The sequence below is a fragment of the Suillus discolor genome (assembly GCF_016758755.1).
Source record: "Suillus discolor strain FC423 chromosome Unknown F5147scaffold_2, whole genome shotgun sequence".
Taxonomy (NCBI): Eukaryota; Fungi; Basidiomycota; class Agaricomycetes; order Boletales; family Suillaceae; genus Suillus; species Suillus discolor.
This window is the reverse complement of record NW_024541249.1, coordinates 877960-895273: the sequence shown is the minus strand read 5'-3', so window position 1 is coordinate 895273 and position 17314 is coordinate 877960. Positions and strand designations below refer to the sequence as shown.

The 17314-nt window shown below is 48.1% G+C and overlaps 8 protein-coding genes across 8 annotated transcripts; 4 read left to right on the top strand and 4 right to left on the bottom strand.

Moving 5' to 3' along the window:
* Positions 1–80: 80 nt before the first annotated feature.
* Positions 81–1143, bottom strand: F5147DRAFT_647658 (uncharacterized protein; the record flags this gene model as incomplete). The annotated part of the gene is made up of 2 exons (XM_041433220.1): positions 81–1056; positions 1106–1143. The coding sequence occupies 2 exons, from the start codon at positions 1141–1143 to the stop codon at positions 81–83; spliced, it is 1014 nt and encodes a 337-aa protein (XP_041299598.1).
* Positions 1144–2088: 945 nt separating this feature from the next.
* F5147DRAFT_665328 (uncharacterized protein) lies at positions 2089–3013 on the top strand. The gene is made up of 2 exons (XM_041435098.1): positions 2089–2279; positions 2343–3013. The coding sequence occupies exons 1-2, from the start codon at positions 2214–2216 to the stop codon at positions 2823–2825; spliced, it is 549 nt and encodes a 182-aa protein (XP_041299597.1). The 5' UTR covers positions 2089–2213; the 3' UTR covers positions 2826–3013.
* Positions 2985–4659, bottom strand: F5147DRAFT_665325 (uncharacterized protein). Its single transcript, XM_041435097.1, has 6 exons — positions 4216–4659; positions 4081–4163; positions 3803–4025; positions 3462–3753; positions 3382–3413; positions 2985–3320 (listed from the first exon to the last, which is right to left on the bottom strand). Exons 1-6 carry the CDS (start codon positions 4440–4442, stop codon positions 3116–3118), a joined length of 1062 nt encoding a protein of 353 aa, XP_041299596.1. The 5' UTR covers positions 4443–4659; the 3' UTR covers positions 2985–3115.
* A 2115-nt stretch (positions 4660–6774) lies between these two features.
* On the top strand, positions 6775–7970 carry F5147DRAFT_564373 (uncharacterized protein; the record flags this gene model as incomplete). The annotated part of the gene is made up of 4 exons (XM_041430722.1): positions 6775–6956; positions 7011–7442; positions 7497–7623; positions 7683–7970. The coding sequence occupies 4 exons, from the start codon at positions 6775–6777 to the stop codon at positions 7968–7970; spliced, it is 1029 nt and encodes a 342-aa protein (XP_041299595.1).
* A 163-nt stretch (positions 7971–8133) lies between these two features.
* F5147DRAFT_665316 (cytochrome P450) lies at positions 8134–10371 on the bottom strand. Its single transcript, XM_041435096.1, has 3 exons — positions 9641–10371; positions 8998–9594; positions 8134–8942 (listed from the first exon to the last, which is right to left on the bottom strand). Exons 1-3 carry the CDS (start codon positions 9962–9964, stop codon positions 8349–8351), a joined length of 1515 nt encoding a protein of 504 aa, XP_041299594.1. The 5' UTR covers positions 9965–10371; the 3' UTR covers positions 8134–8348.
* A 71-nt stretch (positions 10372–10442) lies between these two features.
* Positions 10443–12633, top strand: F5147DRAFT_665312 (Hydroxyethylthiazole kinase family-domain-containing protein). Its single transcript, XM_041435095.1, has 9 exons — positions 10443–10583; positions 10637–10660; positions 10745–10804; positions 10857–11214; positions 11271–11542; positions 11594–11926; positions 11987–12068; positions 12124–12361; positions 12418–12633. Exons 1-9 carry the CDS (start codon positions 10524–10526, stop codon positions 12563–12565), a joined length of 1575 nt encoding a protein of 524 aa, XP_041299593.1. The 5' UTR covers positions 10443–10523; the 3' UTR covers positions 12566–12633.
* On the bottom strand, positions 12634–14188 carry F5147DRAFT_665304 (uncharacterized protein). Its single transcript, XM_041435094.1, has 10 exons — positions 14086–14188; positions 14015–14028; positions 13861–13963; positions 13650–13803; positions 13502–13600; positions 13398–13445; positions 13319–13337; positions 13250–13259; positions 12931–13192; positions 12634–12879 (listed from the first exon to the last, which is right to left on the bottom strand). Exons 1-10 carry the CDS (start codon positions 14134–14136, stop codon positions 12668–12670), a joined length of 972 nt encoding a protein of 323 aa, XP_041299592.1. The 5' UTR covers positions 14137–14188; the 3' UTR covers positions 12634–12667.
* An 89-nt stretch (positions 14189–14277) lies between these two features.
* On the top strand, positions 14278–17294 carry F5147DRAFT_121156 (uncharacterized protein). Its single transcript, XM_041428131.1, has 12 exons — positions 14278–14544; positions 14634–14685; positions 14738–14900; positions 14954–15422; positions 15475–15606; positions 15669–15850; positions 15897–15930; positions 15988–16001; positions 16052–16366; positions 16417–16468; positions 16523–16729; positions 16786–17294. The coding sequence occupies exons 1-12, from the start codon at positions 14353–14355 to the stop codon at positions 16912–16914; spliced, it is 1941 nt and encodes a 646-aa protein (XP_041299591.1). The 5' UTR covers positions 14278–14352; the 3' UTR covers positions 16915–17294.
* The last annotated feature ends 20 nt before the right edge of the window (positions 17295–17314 follow it).

Below are 17314 nucleotides of genomic sequence, written 5' to 3'. Positions count from 1 at the left end.
TACGAACATACATAACATATACGAAGAAGTAGAACAGCACCAAATCCCTTTCTGCGCAAACTACCTCCGTCTTCGCAAGTTCACCGATGTACAAGATCCCTGCTAGTCTCCGGAACGATACACATTGGGTCGACCGCGTCAACGATGCGGCGGCGATGGCCACCCGCGAGTACATCGAGAGGACGACCTTGGGCAACGGCCGTCTCTATGTTCTTCATAAATTCCTCCTGGAAGTAGTGCGGATCGACGATATCGAAACGAATCGGGCGCAGGTGCTCTGGAGTACGTTCGCTGCGAAGAGGCGCTATAGGATATTTATTGATCATTCCAAGGATGACCTCTGGGTCCTGCTGCCCATAAAATTCATGGTAGTTTCTGTGAGGCCGGGAAGGATGTCCATGGTCTGGCACAGCAGGCACTGGTATGGCGATATGGGATGGGACATGAGGAATGTGTACGCGTGAGCTATGTGCAGAGCACGAGAGTACTGGACGTGGAGAGTGGGTGGTAGGAACAGGGGTGTACGAGCGACCAGTGCTCGACTTAGCGGGAATACGTTCTGCTAGTCTGCCACTGCGAGTATTTTTGTCAGGAATCTGCAGTATATCTGCCGAAGCTTGATCAACGGTGGCCTCAAGCCTCTGCGTTCTGCGGGGAATGGAGGGGCTGGCTTGCTGGCTACTTGTACGGGAATTACGGACAGGCACTTGGGGCCCAATAGCCTTTGAGTTCAAAGAAATCGTTCTGAAACCGCTACGAGGGAGCCCCTCGACTGGTTCAGAGGAATGGGGAAACTTGGCCAGCAAGTCCCCACGCGTGTTTAAGTCCGTGCGAGTTGGTTCATGGTAGTAGGTATGTTGCGACAGTTTGCCATGATAGATCTCGAGTATCCCTGGAGCTTGCTCGATGTATACGATGTCGGACTTTTTAAGGGGGGTCTTGCCACGGTATACGGGTTTGGGATCAACACGATGCTCACACGTCCTCCCTTCTAAAGAAAGGAGGTATGGCATTGATTTGGAGTGCTTAAGCGATGCCGCCTTGTCGTCGTTGGACCTGAGGGGTATTGATTACAATGAGTGGAACCTGAAAACGGTCGACTCACTTTTGGAACATTTTCTTGAACGGATTCATGATCGACATGGGGGAAAGGGATGTAAAGTTGCAAGGAATGTGAGGTAGTAGTCTGTCTGGCGGTGGAGAATGTCTGCAATTCAATATATATAGGTTGTACTACTGTGGACGCACCATGTCATCTATCCACAACCACAAAGTCGAAAACGATACAAGTGTGGATGCTCTAGTGGATGCTTTCATTGCCCACTTATAATCACATCAATGGCATTGACGTCGCCTCATTTGTACCACAAAGGTAGAATATGCAACGACCAACCGATGGTCCAGCACAGTTGCCACAGGCCAGCTCAATGAATGCGTGGCGCGCCCTGCTCGTTATTTCTCGAGAGCTCGTAGCTTGTGAGCAATGGATACGCGATAGAAATGACTGAAAATGACGATCAGCACGCTGACTCGGATACATGGGACGCCAGGATGTGTAAAGAGACGCTAAAAAGAACAAGTGGCTTCCTCCTTCAACTGTCTCACTTGACAAGACAGCTCGGCATACCTTTAAAGCGCACTGCACCCGATACCCGACCAACTACGGTTTAGTCCAAGCTGCTCAACATCAAGATACATGGAGTGCATTCGGGCTGGCATCTCAAGTAATCTGAACTTGATGTAAATAGTCAAGCAATTAATTTCAACGGAATTACGCACACGATCATGATCACTATGGCCTCCGATACGTGTGGTGGTCATAGCCCTTATATTGTTGATTCCTAAAGTGTCAAGATACTCTAATTCGCATCGCCCGCTCCAAGGCACGGAGGAGTAAGAGCTTGAGGAACTGTGGAGCTGTGGGGCTGTGACAATATTTATTGGCGCGGACGTGCGGAGTCTAGCTATAGTAGGTGCAGTAGCTCGGAAAATGTTTCGTCTCCGATAATTTAATGCTGTGCAAGTTTGCTCACGTGCACGTTGAATGATATGGAGGGATGACATCATATTTCCTGTTTGCACTGGTTAACGTCATGCGAGCTTGGCATATGCCAGTGTGACCCGCAGCGCGCGCAGCTGGACTTGAAAGCCGATAAAGGTCGCTTTCATCGCACATAAAGTTCTATTCATCCTCTCTCCGTTAGACCATCACAATGGCAGCAACAGGCGCGCTTCCCGGTCTCTTTTTCTGCTTTTCAGCAATGCTTCTCCTCATTTTTGTACGTTCCTACATCTAATCTTATCATCGTTATCATGTTTTTGACAGTGTTTGTCGTTGACAGGTTTCTGTATCATCACCAACGTGGAACAGCATATCCTTTCTTAATGCCGACCGATACGCCTTTGGTGTATTCGGTTATACGGGCTCCAAAGTTCAAGTTGGTTACTACTTCCCTCTACCGGGAGACATCAACACAGGAATTCTTCACAGTCTCACCTTCGTTCTCATCCTTTACCCAATTGCCGCTGGTCTTTCCGGTCTTGCATTCCTCTTCGGAGTGTGTGGTGCAGGATATCATAGGGCCGGTACCGTCTTTATGACTTTACTCGCTGGACTTGCGACACTGTGCACTTTGGTTGCATGGATCATCAGCATGTCTTTATTCGGTACCGTCAGAAATCGCTTGAGAAGCGAAGGAATCAACGCGAATTGGGGAAATGCGAACTGGCTTGCGCTTGGCGCGCTAGTTGCGCTGCTTCTAGGCTCCTGCACCGCGGCATGTGGAATATTTGGACACTACCGTGACAGGCGTTCGAGGAGGTAGTTCATGAATTGTGATGTTTTTCAAGAAATATTCTGAGCGATCGATATGAAAGGATGATGTAATCTTTGACCCCACATGCTACTTACCATTCGGATGGACTCACCCGTTATGCTTATTCAAATGTGTACTTATAATTCCCCATAGTTTGTCCTGTAACGACGAGTAATGCAATCGAAATGTTGCCTCTACTCAAGCTCTAAGTCAAGTTTGTGAATATCATATTATACAGATGTTAAACAACGAGGGATATGATCGTCAGGTACAACGCACATCATGTGTAGCGTCTATCACTATGTGTCATCTTCGAGAACCAGCACAGATTTTCCGACATTGTTTCCAACTAGTAAATCAACAAGTGCCTCACCGACCTTGTCCATACCATGATACACATGTTCCAGATATTTCAATTTTCCAGCAGCCAAATCTCGTGGGACAGTATCGTGGAATTCATCCAGATACTTATCTGCCCAGTCGATCACAACCAAACCCTGCATCCTGCGTTGTGAATGAAAATTGAGAACCGTGGGCAAAGAGTCCATTCATTAGAACAGCTTACCTCGCTCGGTACCTGTTCAATAACCACAGGTTCTATTTCCGCTGTTAGGTGTTAAAATATCCAAGAGGAAACGTGCTCACTCGAACGCCATACGCCTTGTCCGCGCCCGAGTTGTATTGACTGATCATCCCGCAGATGATGATTCTGGCGTTGCAGGCTAAATTATCTATGGCAGCTTCGAGTGTCGGACCACCGACAAGGTCAAAGTATATGTCAATCGGGCCATGTGCATGGAGCTCTGCAGCGGTATCCGCAGTTTTGTAGTTGAAGACATGATCGGCTCCGAGTGATTTCACCAACGAGACCTTCTGGTCGCTACCACAAGATGCGATGACTTTCAGTCCTTGGGCCTTGGCAAGCTGAACCACCAGACTACAAAATGTTCAAGTAAAGCAACAACAGAGGATAGGATGACACGTACTGGCCTACAGCACCACACGCTGCAGATATATAAAGTGTTTCACCCGGCTTGGGGTTGCTAATGTCCTTGAGTCCATAATATGCTGTCTGTCCACTCATTCCAAGGGCTCCAACATAATATCGCCATGGGAGGTTGTACTTGTTGTCAAGGACTTGTAGACTCAAACCCTTCAGACCTAGCACGGCAGCGTCTATTGATGGGATGACGCTGTAGCGTTGATAGTCTACAATAACATAATCAAGAATAGGTGCCGCAAACCTTATCAGGGGTATACGCACGCAAGAATCCGTATACGTGTTGTCCGGCTTGAATCAAGGGCGTCTCACTTCGCAAGACCACAGCAACGCTGAAACCATTGATTCTGTGAAACCATCCAGTATCCGTCGAATTCTGATGTTTTCAAGTTGGCTTACGTTTCGCCAAGGGGGAATGCATCAATGTCTCCTTGGATGTCAACGGGTCGCATGCGATTGCGCATATAGGGGTCAAGACTGAAGGCAAGTGCCTTAACGAGGATACCTCCTTGAAGTGGTACATTATCAAGATCAATAGTCAGTGTATTGTCGACGATCAAACTTGTTCTAGGATTTGGCAGGCCATGAGGTATTTCGTTGAAAATGATACGCGGATTGGTTGTCATGATGGTACGAGGGGACCGTAGAGGCAAATTCCGGTGGCTATGAACCTTTCAGTGACTGTTCAGGGTGGAGAGATATTTGTAAGGCTGCTAAACGAGTCCGAATGGGAAAGTGAGCAGAGACGAGTTAGATACGAGACAAGTGCAAGGATAATCGAGACGAGTAGGGAAACGTTTGAGACGGAGACGTTCTAGGAGGCTTTTCGCTTGGAGCGGGGATCTGAGTATAGGATTCGCTATAGGTATGAGTGTACATGGATGGTAATATATACGTTTTCCAGCGGCAGACTAGTCCAGAATGGGTACCGAGAGCATGTGATGAAGTCGAAGATATCGGTGAAGGTACGGGGATCGATAAAGAGTAAAAAGTACGAAGGGGGATGTATCCACGTAACTTAACTCAGGCTCGGATGCGAAGAGTAGCGCTCTTGGCATCGGTTGAGTCACGTGGTCGTGCTATGAAGTCTTGGTCGGCGCGTAGAGGATACAGAATTCTTACATATCGTTCCATGAGAGTGCCAGTGTATTCACAAAGATGGGTTGAAGTTGAAAACAACAGTCGATTTTGAAACAAAAATGATACACAATTCCATTTTTTTGCATGGAGGGACAATTACATCTGTGTGGAGTCACTGTGGACGTGAAAATCAAAGAGAATGTTCAAGTTTGTGTCGATATTTGTGTACTGACCCAGAAAATCGATAGCCACGTATTGTCGCCGAGGCCATACAAGTACGACAAAGAAATCGTTATTTTATCAGGGTTGAAGAAGGATAAGTTCGTTCTAAAGAAGGATAAGTTTGTTCTGAGTCATAAGCTTTCACGAATCACGTCCGACAAGGATCATTTCGTCATCTCGAGATAGGTGAGCGATCATATCGTAGGAATGTCGCCTTTCATCATTGTCGTGTGGGTCCGTTGAATTGCTGTGGGAATGCCACTAGTACTGAGGTAGGGTTTGTGTGCACCAGGTAAGAAACGGTAGTCGTACGTCTTTGTCAAAACCATTAGGCTGAGATATCGAAGTATCGGGAAGACCCGAGCTTCCACCATGAGGCCTGAGGGCTGTAGAGGCATTAAACGAGACGTCCTGAATCCTAGGCCTGATTCGTGCGCGTGACCGGTCACCGGTCACCATCCTGGATTTGGTGACTGTCAGGATCAAGTCAGGATTCTTGGCCGAATACTCTGAGAAGAACTTAACGCTGTTCAAGCTATCGTTCATCCCAACTGTTCTCGATACCACCGGCACAATGGCACCCGTCCAGTACTTTGGACCAAGCTCTGACAGTCCGGTTGAGATTTTCTGCCATCTATCCTCGTGCAACTCTATCCGGAGAGTGTCGCAATTTCCGAGGGCGTCTCTAAAATGGCCGGGCTGGATAAAAGTTTGGGTACAAGTGGCGATATTCTCGTGGAGTTTGAAGATATGCAGGCGCCACCCGAGCACCCCGCCGGTCACATGCACACCCCGCTCCTGCCACCGCCAGGCGCTGCACAACACCACGCACGGGTCAATTCTACCCGGGCACTATCCAGTATACGATCACCATGCTATTTCTCGATCTTAGTACCTTGCTCCGTCGTACCAGCCTCTTGAATATGATATTATACAGCCTGAGCTACACTAGCTTTGTCCTCATTACATCTCACTGAATATCTCCAAGGAGAAGATGTGGGTGGGAAGGGGAATGAGCAGGTTATTTGGAAATTCTGGAAAGCTCAGACCGAGTGGTGTCTAAATGGAGGATACTATTGACACCATCTCCGGTAGCAATAGGCGGTCATAGAAGTAGCGAGGTGGCAGCTTGCCAGCAAAGAGTCGGGATATCCTTCCTCGAGACAAATCTGGGGGATGCTACAAGCAAATTACGAAGCTAATGGTTCTGCGCGTGTTTTATTTGCCCAGATACATTTGCGACATTTTTGATCAGTCACATTCACGGATACCTCAGTTACATCAGCAGCATACAGTCAGCCAATTCAAAATGTTTATCTAGTGGCTGGCTCCGCTGGAATTTGCCGAGTCTGCCGAGGGGTGCCCAGACCCGGTGACCCTGACGATTCACCAATTTCCAATTCTTCTGATGCCATCCCAAATTTGGCAGGTGTATAAGTTCACTGCATCTTGGCCTCGTTGAAGCAGGCCTTTCAGACTCGCGACATCCACATGCTGCGCAGCTTCAAGTATGTATATTCAGGCTGGATGCGCTGATTCTTCTCTTGAATGCGCAGGTTCAGAATGGCTATCCTTTCTGTTGTCGTTCTTTTCGGCCTGTTTGTGACCTCTACTTTTTTCCAAAGCTCGCCCCGTCCTCCGAGTCTGCAATGGGTGATGTCAAGCGACAATCCATTCCCATCACCAGTTGGTGGTGTTCCAATGACTTCTGACTTTTGGACATCGATCCTTTTCTCCTCATTGTATTTTTCGCTCATACCCATCTTCGTTGTGCGGCTATATAACAAGCATTCGCGAGTCATCGTGAGCATTAACGCAATCATTACAGCCATAGAAAGGTAAAAACAGCTCCCTCCTACCTTTATGCAAGTTGCCTCATGTTGCCTCCCCAGAACCATAATCTTCTCCCTACGAGCCTGGCAATCCTGCAGTCCAGTGGAAAGGATATCCCCGGCATTGACGACTTATATGCAAGTCTCGATCGCTTTACCATATATCTCCATAGCACACGACGTCGTGGCTCTTCTGCGCTGCATGTATGTAAACTCTACCAAGGGTCAAGCAAGTTTTACGGATCCGCAAGATTCACCCGTCGCTGCTTCGATGTCATCCTCTATGCATCCTCTTTCCCCGTTTCACAGTGCTTCGCTTCATCTTTCGGATGACATACATGACGACCCAAAAAAACGGGGTTTCTATCGCTGGGTTACCGATATGTTGAATTTGGGCTTCCTCGCTGCTACTATCCCAGGTATAATTGGTAACGCGCATTACCGTGGTGGAATGGATAATGAGAGCACAGCCAACGAGGTGATGATCACCAGGTGCATCAGATCTTCACCCGCGAAGCTCCATCTTACATAAACATCTTTGTCTAGATATATAAGTTCCGCCATCGCTCTCTTCCTCATACTTTTCGTGGCAGCCCTGGTCGTTCGCGCCCGAAAGCTACCCAAAGTGGAGCCGATTCACGTTACCCTACTTCTTGCCATCCTCGCTTGCAACGTAAGGATCCGCGTTTTCCGCTCTGTTCGTTTACATAATAAGTTTCCCCCGATGTACAGGCATCCTCTGCGATTTTCCGACTGTTGTTCATGTATCACCGGACAATCTCCCTTACATCGATGGCACCTGGATCAGGTAACACTCCTTTAGAAAAGGCAACGTTCTACATATTCCATATGCTTAGTGACTGGCTGGCCGTTGCTCTGCTGCTCGTTCCGAATATCAGAGCCATCTTTAAGACGGGCATGTGGGGGGACTGGAGAGCCATTGATCCTCCTCCGAAAGAACAGGAATGGGCCAGAAAAAGGAAGGAAGCCAAAGCACGAAGGAGTGGGCTTATCGTTTGATGCGCGGGTCGCACATGCAAGGACGTGGTATCTCGTTTATTGAACAACACTTATTATACGTATCTGAGTATCTGTATCATTTTTAGCTAGACTACTGGGCCCCGGTAATATTTATACTGAACACCAAATACCGTTGACTCAACAGTCGATGAATCGATGGAACATAGCTACATGTGTAATATTTGCAAAATGACGTATTACGACAACAAACTAAAATCATTCAAACAGCCTGCATCAGGTTGTATTGAATTGAATGCAGTTATAATCAAACGTTATCCCTAATCTTAAACAAGCACCTTAGGCGACATGTGGCGAAACTAATGACTGATGGAAAAAAAAACTAATGACATAAATGATCATGAGGAGCGTCATCCTTTACTATTTGCGCTTTGTGAAAGTGATATGAAGGTCGTGGGGGAGCGTTAGGGCAAAGGGGGAGAAGGCATTCTTCAAACCATCCTGATGGATTGAATCTGCCGGTAATGTCCACTCGTACTCCCGTAGCAACATCACGGTTAGGGCACGCTGCTCGTAGAGCGCAAAGTTACGAGCAGGGCACTGCCGAGGTCCAGAGGCGAAAGCAACCCAAGCATCCTTGAGACTCGAGCTTCCCTGGGTCATCTCGAGGAAGCGGCTGGGCCTGAAAACGTTAGGGTCACCCCAGACGTCATTGCGGTGATGGAGGGCGTAGATGTTGTAAATGAGTGAAGTGTTGAATGGAATGTAGTACTTTCCAAGGGTGGCATCTTCCGCAGTGATACGAGGGACGATATATGAGATTGGAGTGTTGATACGAAGAGCTTCGCGGATGCAGGCGTTGAGATAAGGCAACGACCCAGCGGAGAGGGTATCAACACTGGGATCAGAAGTAGGTCCAAGAATGCGAAGAGTTTCTTCGCGCGCCGCGGCTTGAATTTCTGGATGAATCGCAAAGAAGTAAATCAGAGTGGAGAGACCCCCCGCAGAAGTATCCTAACATATGTGCTGTGATTAATGTATGCTATCGAATGCAGCGCATTTGACTTACATGGCCAGCTATGAAGAGGACGACCATATTATCACGAAGCTCGTCCTCGGACATTGTAGGTTCTTTAAGCATGAATGTCATCATGTCATCTCCAGGGTCGGTGCGTTTTGCTTGAAGCAGCATTTGAAATTTGTCGACCAAGTCGTCCATGCGCTTGATGACTTTCCTGCGAGGGAAGACCTTCTCGAGGAAGGGCATGAGCAGGTAAAAGGGATTGGCAATATCGCGCATAATGCCATTGTACTCTTTGACGAACAAAGACTCGGTGTGAATGGCATCAAAGTCATGCCCAAGGACTGAAGACCCAACTGCATCGAGAGCAAAACGCTGCGCGAGGTCGGCAAAGTCGACAGTATGGGTGTCGTTCTTATCCGAGGGCGGGTTAATGACGTCAAAAAGATTCTTGGACAGGTGTGTGAACTGGTCCACAGGGATAGAGAGATTGAATGCGTCTCGGATGACCCTAGAATGTTTCTTCCACCGGTCACCATTTGTCATGAGGATGTTTGAGGCCCCGATGAAGCGCCATAACAAGAGACCATCGGAAGGTAACTCTTTCGGGTATAACAGAGGGTTCTCCAACATTTCAACCGCAAGCTGGATGAGGATAAATAAAAGCTTAGTGATAACACGAAATGTATACCTTATGATCAATAATGTGAACCATCCATCGGCCTAGCGCCCACACGAGAACAAGTCCTTCACCTCTCTCGTTTGCGTATGGCAGAATGAGGCGTTTGATGCGCACATCCTCGACCTCACCTGAGAGATAACTGATCAGAAGAGGGAAAATAGGCACACGAGGGAGATGGCGCAAGTGTGATGGCACGGTGGACAGTCGAAAAATCATAAGTGTGGCTGCAAGACTGGAAAAGGTCCACCAGAGTGTAGCAGGATCCATGACGAGGTGGTATAATCGAGATGTGAGGGGTTCTTGAGCGAACATACTTTTTATATCTTCAAGCATCACTCCAGGGGAGCTAGAAGATGGGAAGAGGGAGCAAGGAATGTGATGTCGTGATACTTCAACTTGATATTAACGTGGAGCAAGCGAGAATTCACATGTGTGCATGCACTAACGAAATCCGCAGTATCCAAGCGAAGTGAAGCGCTAACCCTCTGACAGACAGAATTGGGCAGCTAGCCTGAGTGGGGCAGAGATGGTCTTCCTATCCGAATTACCTGCTTTGGAAGATCAGTGGAAAGTAAAGCTTCTGTTCTGCCAGTCGTACATTCAATAAGCCTATTTGTTGGCCCCAGAAAATTGGCAAGATTTGTTTGTTGAAGTGCATACCTGAGGCACAGAGCGCAGATAAGTTGTGCTTGAATCATGATGCATGATGTACGATAGAAGCGAGTCTCTACAACACGGGTGCACTTGTTACATAAGGTGAAAAGTATATGTGAGCCCACAATCGACCATGTACTCACACTTCCTTTCTTGGCACTTATCAGGAACATGCCGTGAGCTGACGGCATTCTCTCTCTTTCTCTGTAACCACTCGGACCATTGTTATCATCAAATAATGACAATTGATTTTTCACTTTACTTGGTCACAGGCCGGGAGCTACTACCACCAGGAAAGGTCAGAGATACCCATGATTTCAAGCGTCATTAAAGCCGCTCCCTCGTTTTTAGGAATATCTGGAATCCTTGGAAGAGGTCTGGGCATCATTGATTCATTCTCCTTCGGGAGCATAAACGGCACGTGCTGATTGGCACCTCTGTTTATGCTAACTCTTCTAGGCCTTGCAAGGCGGTGTAACCGTTGTTCAGATCCGAGAAAAGAGGTCTGATACACTAGAAGTAAGAAGTGGTCGTTTGTTTCTTCATTCCCCTTTCAGACGATTTGCTCCAGTTCTTGGAAATTGCACGAGAGTCGAAGATCCTCTGTGCAAAATACAAGGTTCCTCTCATCATCAATGACCGTATTGACATCGCGCTCGCCATACAAGCCGATGGTGTGCATCTGGGGCAAACAGACATGCCAGTTCATGTCGCAAAAACTTTACTCCCCGCGGGTACTGTGATTGGTGTCTCTTGCAGCGATCCAGACCACGTGAAGAAAGCAATAGAGGACGAAGTTGATTATATTGGCATCGGTGCCGTCTGGAGTACGACAACTAAGAAGCTGGTTAGCCCTGTCGTTGGCGTCAGAGGGGTTGGCTCACTGCTCCAGGCTCTGGATGGCACAAACATCAAGGCCGTTGCAATCGGTATGCAGAAATGCATGCACTACATCCACTGTGATGTCTAAAGACCTGCTCCACAGGGGGGATAAATTCCACTAACGCTCTGAGAACTTTACATGGTTCTGTGTCAATCTCTGGACACAGGTTGGATGGTATCGCTGTGGTCTCCGATATTGTGGCATCCTCAGCACCCCGTTCCGCTGCTCAAAGGTTAAGGAATATCTTCGATGCGTGGGTTCACCATTTCGATGTGCAGAGTCGAGTGACCCAAGTGTACGATGTGGGGACCGTCAAGGACGGCGTTGTCGAACTTATGCAGGTGATACGAGACAAGAGTCCACTCATCCATCAAGTAGATACTCTCACACGTGATTCTCTTGCCTGTCCACTGACTGTCACACAGATCACAAATGTCGTGGTCACGAACCAATCCGCGAATGCTACCTTAGCATTGGGTGCAAGTCCGATTATGGCTACCGCGTCTGAAGAGATGCATGATCTTAGTCGCATTCCGGGTGGTTTACTCATAAACTTTGGCACCATCACGAACAAAGGTAGCATGATTCTTGCAGGGCAATACGCAAATGAAGCACAAAAACCCGTAGTCTTCGATCCGGTTGGAGTGGGCGCTACTCAGTTCAGGAGAACGACAGCTTCAGAACTCCTGAATGCATGGCAGGCTAGCGTTATTAAAGGAAACGCTGGCGAGATGGCTTCTCTCGCTAACTCAAACGAAGTCTGTGGCACATATGCTACTTCTGTGTGGATCTTGCAAATTTATATCATTTATCTGCAGGTGCAGGCTAAAGGGGTTGATAGCGTTGGCTCTGGGTTTGCAGATCCCGCGTCTTTTATTCGTGAGATAGCCAAGAAAGAGCGTAAGTTCTCCGTGGGTATCGCGAGTACATGCATCTAAAAAGCATCCGCCATAAGGTTGCGTCGCTGTCATGACGGGGCCGACAGACTGGGTATCCGATGGCGTCACTGTAGTGAAATTGGAGAACGGCAATAAGATGCTTGGTGATATCACAGGGTCTGGATGCCTTGTTGGCACCTGCGTTGCTACGTTTTGTGCTGGTGCCTCACTTATAGCCGCTGCCCCTGGAACAAGCCCTGGGCCTGAGCTCGCGAAGCTCGTCAGGGGAAACATGTTGATAGGCGCTGTTGGTGGGTGAGTCACAATCTGATCAAATAATTTCGTACAACAACATCGACTAATGATCGTAGTGTTCTGGCTCTAACGGTGGCAGCCGAGTTTGCAGCAGAAAGAAGCGACGTTCATGGATCTGGAACATTCCTCCCAGCCCTCATAGATGAGCTGTACAACTTGAAGCCCGAGACACTGTTGTCTAGGGCAAAAGTTCAAGTATTGTAACCTTGCTCTTACAGCATGGCGTGTGGATGAATATTCGGGCAATGCGAAAAACTTATTAACGACTGAATTTCACATGCACTACGATCTTCTAAATGGATCTGGTTAATGTACAGCGGTGGAAAGAGTAATTTCATTTGGTACGTCCAAGATTCTGGAGAAAGGCATGGCATCAGTAGGCTGAAGCCAGTTCTTCTCGTCATATTGGGCGTAAGGGGACGAGTCAATCATGTGGAAAGTATATGCAAATCTTGTGTGAGCACTAGTATTACGCTCCGACTTATGAAGGACGCTGCCGTGGATGAGGACGAGATCACCTAGCATCTAATGTTCAGCCATGGACATCTAACGCACACATAACCATCTACCTGATTCGCAAGCTTCTAGCACATAGTTTCCTTCTGATACACCTTCTGATGCAGACACCTCCCGTTTCTCGCTTATGTCGGACGAAGGAGGCGGAGGGGTGGCAAGCTGCTCGAAACCGGTTCCACCCCCTGGTAAACGTATAAATCTCTTCGTGATCGGAGTTGTTAGATGGGATCCGGGTAAGAACGACAGAGCACCGTTCATGGGCGTGCACTTCTCAAGAGCTATCCAAAACCCAAGAGCACTTGGGGGTGACGTGTACTATATATGATGTATTATGAATATAGCATGTAAACAGTGGGAAAGACTGATACTCACAAGAAACGTGCTGAATTGTCAAATGACCAATCTTAGACTTGGATTCAACACCGGTAACTCGCCACTTACGAATCGTTGTGTTCGGGCACTTGAAGGCTGGTGCGTTAGCTACTTGAAATGATGTTACCGCCTGATGCCAGTTACTCACCTGCGCCACCTGTCTGTGACTGTTTGAATATAACCATTGATTGCAGTGCTAGCAGGTTTATATCAGTCCCCAGCAGGTGCGTGATGATTGAACATGATCCGTACCAACTGGATCATGGTGGAATCGCAGGTCGCGCGCTAAAGCCTTCAGCCGGTCATTTTCCAGAGTAACGTTCTGGAAAACGGGGTCCAATTCATGAAGAGCTAACTTAAGTAAGATGGATATGAATAGTTGTGTGGATGGGCAACGAACCGTGACCGATCTTATTTACTGCCCTTGCTTTATCCCTGGTAAGTTTCCCACTACTATCAACAGCATCTTCGTCAAGGAAATATCGGATCTTGTCGCCTGAATTCAGAAAGTAGTTGTCACCAACGTGGTTCTTATCCGACGTTGTGAATTTGGTCTGCCACAAGTCAAGAGTCCTGGATGTTTGTGATTTAGATGATGCCAGTGTACTTACCATGGGATGGTCCTCTGGTGTAAATCCATCAAGGAGCTCTTTGGCCCGGAACAAAAGAGAACTCGTCTGATCTTGCGAGAGAAAGCCAGGTACAACTAAATATCTATGTAGGCCGGTCAGTGAGAGTAGCGAGTCTCTTATATGTCTGACCTACCCATCCCTATAGAACTGACGGACATATCACATATCAGGGGTGACGGAAGATTCAGGTGCACAGTTACCAACCTTGTCGATCTGCGCCTGAGAAAGGTATTCCAGAGGTTGGGCAACTGCCATGAATCGTTCAGAACGTTGTTAACGTCACTCGCTAAGCACTGAGGGAGAATTCGCGCTAGATAAGATAACCTATACTAAGATGTGCAATGTGACTGGACCGGTGGGTTCCGGTGCATTTTGATCTCCGCCGGCCGGTAGCCTCCTGCCACTCCGCCTCAGAAACTTGACCCCAACCACCACTTCTATCATTACATCAAGGAGTCCTGGCTGAGACCCATGGCACCAGCGCGTTCCACCAGACGCAATCAGCATGAACAAAGTATATCCTTACGCTCTGGCCAGGATGCATCGCCCACCGCTGATGGCCCCGGTGGCGACCTCTTTCTCGAGCCCATGATGGGAACTCCCCTCAATGTGTACATCGAGAAGGAGGTGGAAGATAGAGACGCGCTCGTCGAACTCGTAACGGTAGGCCATCCTTCAGTTACTTATCGTACGGATTGGATCATGTGTATTTGAACCGTCGACGATGTGTTACTAAATCCCATCTTCGGCAGAAACACGGCGGCACATCATCACCAGGGTACAGTGGGACGCCATACATTCTTGGTGAGTACACATCCTTGTCATGTCCGCCACAATTCATGCAACTGCATCTTAGTCGATCCACATAAGGAATCAGGCCAAAACTTGTACCGCCAGTACGCCGGTAAAAAGGGTAAAATCGTTCTCCATTATCGCTGGATTCATGAGTGCGTCCGTGCTGGCGCTCTTCAAACGTTCCAGAACAACTGGGCCGGTTGTAAGGTCACTGGAACGGAGAAGTTTGTTTTTCTTTTTACCGATCGGTCTTCCCCGTGTTGAATGGTCTTACCAGAGTCACACCACCTACCGTCGTCCCGTCCCAGACTGATCAGACGCGCCCCTCCACATCTCAGCCGACTCCAATGCAGTCCATGGCTCCCCATCCGCAAGCAATGCCTCCCATGCCCCCCGGAGATCCCATGGTTCATCCGCCTCAAACATCCTACGCTTATCCTGTGTACGGTCATCCAATGCACGCACCGCCTCGAGGTATGCAGCCGCCGACAGCTGCCCCGCCACAATCATGGCAAGCGCCAAATGCCATCGCACCACAGCAAACGCACATTACCTCACCTCAGACTGCTGCAATGCTTGCCCGACAAACACATCCATATCGGGATGAGCCTTGGGTGACGCCCTTCAATCAGCCCCCGCCCCATATGGTAGCTGGACCGAGTGCGGCAGGTTATGATTATAGATACGGCGATGACCGTCCTGAATGGGCTCCCCCAGCCAACGACTATCCTTACGACCCTGCTTCGGTAAGTTGTCATGCGTGTTGGTCACGGTTTCCATTCATATGATCAATATCAGTATGAGCATCCTTATGATCAGACTGCACCTTACATGGCAGAGGCCGGACCGCCGACCGCTGGTCCGTCTTCGGTTCCTGCTGATAGTACTCTTGCTGAGAAGCCTCGTGGTCGTAAGCGCACTCGTAATACTGTAAGTTTCATTTCATCTATTCCTGCATGATATATCAATGTAACATTATTATTCATTGTTAGGCGCCCCCCGCCGCCTCACCTTCCGCTCTTGTACTGAATCGCCGAAATCCCCCAGCACATTCACCGACCCCTCCAACGCGCGTGATTAAAAGCACATATGGAGGAAACCTGTTTACCTCTGATGATGTATTATACCTCAAGCGATACATTGATTACTGTCAAGAACAAGGTCTCGTCTTGAGGTGAGTACTTGCAGTTAGATCGCAGCCAGTACTAAATTATCTTCAGTTTGAGAGAAATCTGTGAGAGAATCGCAGTCAAAGTAAGCTGCTTACATTTTGGTGCTGTTCAATTTGTCTGATACTGCCGTGCATGGTAGGCGCCCCATCATACGTGAGTCTGTTTCAAGTAAGACGATATTATTGATTTGATGAGTGTCGCAGATTTTACTCTTGGCGCCGATATTGCAATAAACATCAGATCCGGTTGGGTGGTTACTCAATGGACACAGGCGACAACAGTACGCCCCGCCCTGAAGGCGAAGTTGAGCCTGAAGAGGAAGAGCAACTACCGCCACTCGGAACTACGGGTCCTGGCATCATCGCGGCTGCACAGGCTCGGCTACAACAAGATGCTGGTCGTCCACGCAATCGGTCTCCGACGCCACCTCGTGCTCTCTTCAGGAGTACAACAGGAAAGGGGGTAGCTTTCACGGACGAGGATGTTGCGTTCCTGGTGCGCTTCATGGAGTACCGGAAGTAAGTTCCCCAAAAAAGGGTTTTCCGCGGTGGTTTCATGATGTATCTAGGTCCCAAGAGCGATTTGATATGGTCGCGTTTTGGAAGGATGTTGCCACCAAGGTAACCGACTCAAAATATACCGTTTTATTTTCTTGACTACTCATCGCTTTCAAGGCTCCGCATCACTCGCGCGCATCATGGATGAAGTTTTGGCGACGTCACAAGCATGAACTCAACCGCACAGAAGAGGATGAACCTCTACCTCAACCACCGGAGAAGAAGATGCGTTACAGCCGTGGAGATGACATCCTTCTTGCGAAGTACTTTTTCACAAAGCCGGAAGGGACGTCAGACAAAATCTTCCAGGCGTTTGGTCGTATAGTCAGTCATCACTGTTCGGTATTATATTAAGCTGGCTCACCTGGTCTTTTTTACAGCATCCTCATCATCCTTGGAAGGGATGGCAGGAACACCACCGTATACACAAAGCCAAGATTGATCACTTTATTCAGCAGTTGGGAAATGGCGAGAACATTGACATTGATGACAATGGGGAGGAACCTTGAGAGTCTTGCGTTTATTATAAATGTACTTTAAACTTGAGGATGTTTACGGGGTAAACCGGTAACTTACATTCGGGCGAGGAAGGCTCATATGACAGTCGATATATATAGTAGTCAATGTTCTTGACAGTGTTAATGTCAAGGACAAGCTGTCTGAGCCCGAGTCGTGAAATATTATTCCTAGATTTGCTTGAACGTTTATCCCTGACATGGACAGGGCGACAGTCGTCCCTTAGGCCTTAAGCTTTATCCATTTGGTACGTATGGACAGTACAAGTTAAAACATATCAACGAAAAGTTATCATCGGTGCTCACTATCATCAACGGTCATAACGCGTCTGGTGTGAAGGCACATGGAATTTAATGTACCAATAGATTGGAATCTTGGACCAATATGATCATG

Coding starts and splice junctions, on each gene's coding strand:
- F5147DRAFT_665325 (XM_041435097.1), bottom strand. CDS start 4,442: ATGACAACCAATCCGCGTATCATTTTCAACGAAATACCTCATGGCCTG. Junction 4,164..4,215: donor GCATTCCCCCTTGGCGAAAC/GTAAGCCAACTT, acceptor ATGGTTTCACAG/AATCAATGGTTTCAGCGTTG. Junction 3,321..3,381: donor TTGAACAGGTACCGAGCGAG/GTAAGCTGTTCT, acceptor TTCACAACGCAG/GATGCAGGGTTTGGTTGTGA.
- F5147DRAFT_665312 (XM_041435095.1), top strand. CDS start 10,524: ATGACAATTGATTTTTCACTTTACTTGGTCACAGGCCGGGAGCTACTA. Junction 10,584..10,636: donor AGCTACTACCACCAGGAAAG/GTCAGAGATACC, acceptor CCTCGTTTTTAG/GAATATCTGGAATCCTTGGA. Junction 10,805..10,856: donor AGAGGTCTGATACACTAGAA/GTAAGAAGTGGT, acceptor GATTTGCTCCAG/TTCTTGGAAATTGCACGAGA.
- F5147DRAFT_665304 (XM_041435094.1), bottom strand. CDS start 14,136: ATGGCAGTTGCCCAACCTCTGGAATACCTTTCTCAGGCGCAGATCGAC. Junction 13,446..13,501: donor ATTCCACCATGATCCAGTTG/GTACGGATCATG, acceptor TAAACCTGCTAG/CACTGCAATCAATGGTTATA. Junction 12,880..12,930: donor GCTAGAAGCTTGCGAATCAG/GTAGATGGTTAT, acceptor ATTAGATGCTAG/GTGATCTCGTCCTCATCCAC.
- F5147DRAFT_665328 (XM_041435098.1), top strand. CDS start 2,214: ATGGCAGCAACAGGCGCGCTTCCCGGTCTCTTTTTCTGCTTTTCAGCA. Junction 2,280..2,342: donor CAATGCTTCTCCTCATTTTT/GTACGTTCCTAC, acceptor TGTCGTTGACAG/GTTTCTGTATCATCACCAAC.
- F5147DRAFT_665316 (XM_041435096.1), bottom strand. CDS start 9,964: ATGCTTGAAGATATAAAAAGTATGTTCGCTCAAGAACCCCTCACATCT. Junction 9,595..9,640: donor TTCACATTATTGATCATAAG/GTATACATTTCG, acceptor ATCCTCATCCAG/CTTGCGGTTGAAATGTTGGA. Junction 8,943..8,997: donor TCCTCTTCATAGCTGGCCAT/GTAAGTCAAATG, acceptor CACATATGTTAG/GATACTTCTGCGGGGGGTCT.
- F5147DRAFT_121156 (XM_041428131.1), top strand. CDS start 14,353: ATGGCACCAGCGCGTTCCACCAGACGCAATCAGCATGAACAAAGTATA. Junction 14,901..14,953: donor AAGGTCACTGGAACGGAGAA/GTTTGTTTTTCT, acceptor TGGTCTTACCAG/AGTCACACCACCTACCGTCG. Junction 16,367..16,416: donor CGCTTCATGGAGTACCGGAA/GTAAGTTCCCCA, acceptor TGATGTATCTAG/GTCCCAAGAGCGATTTGATA.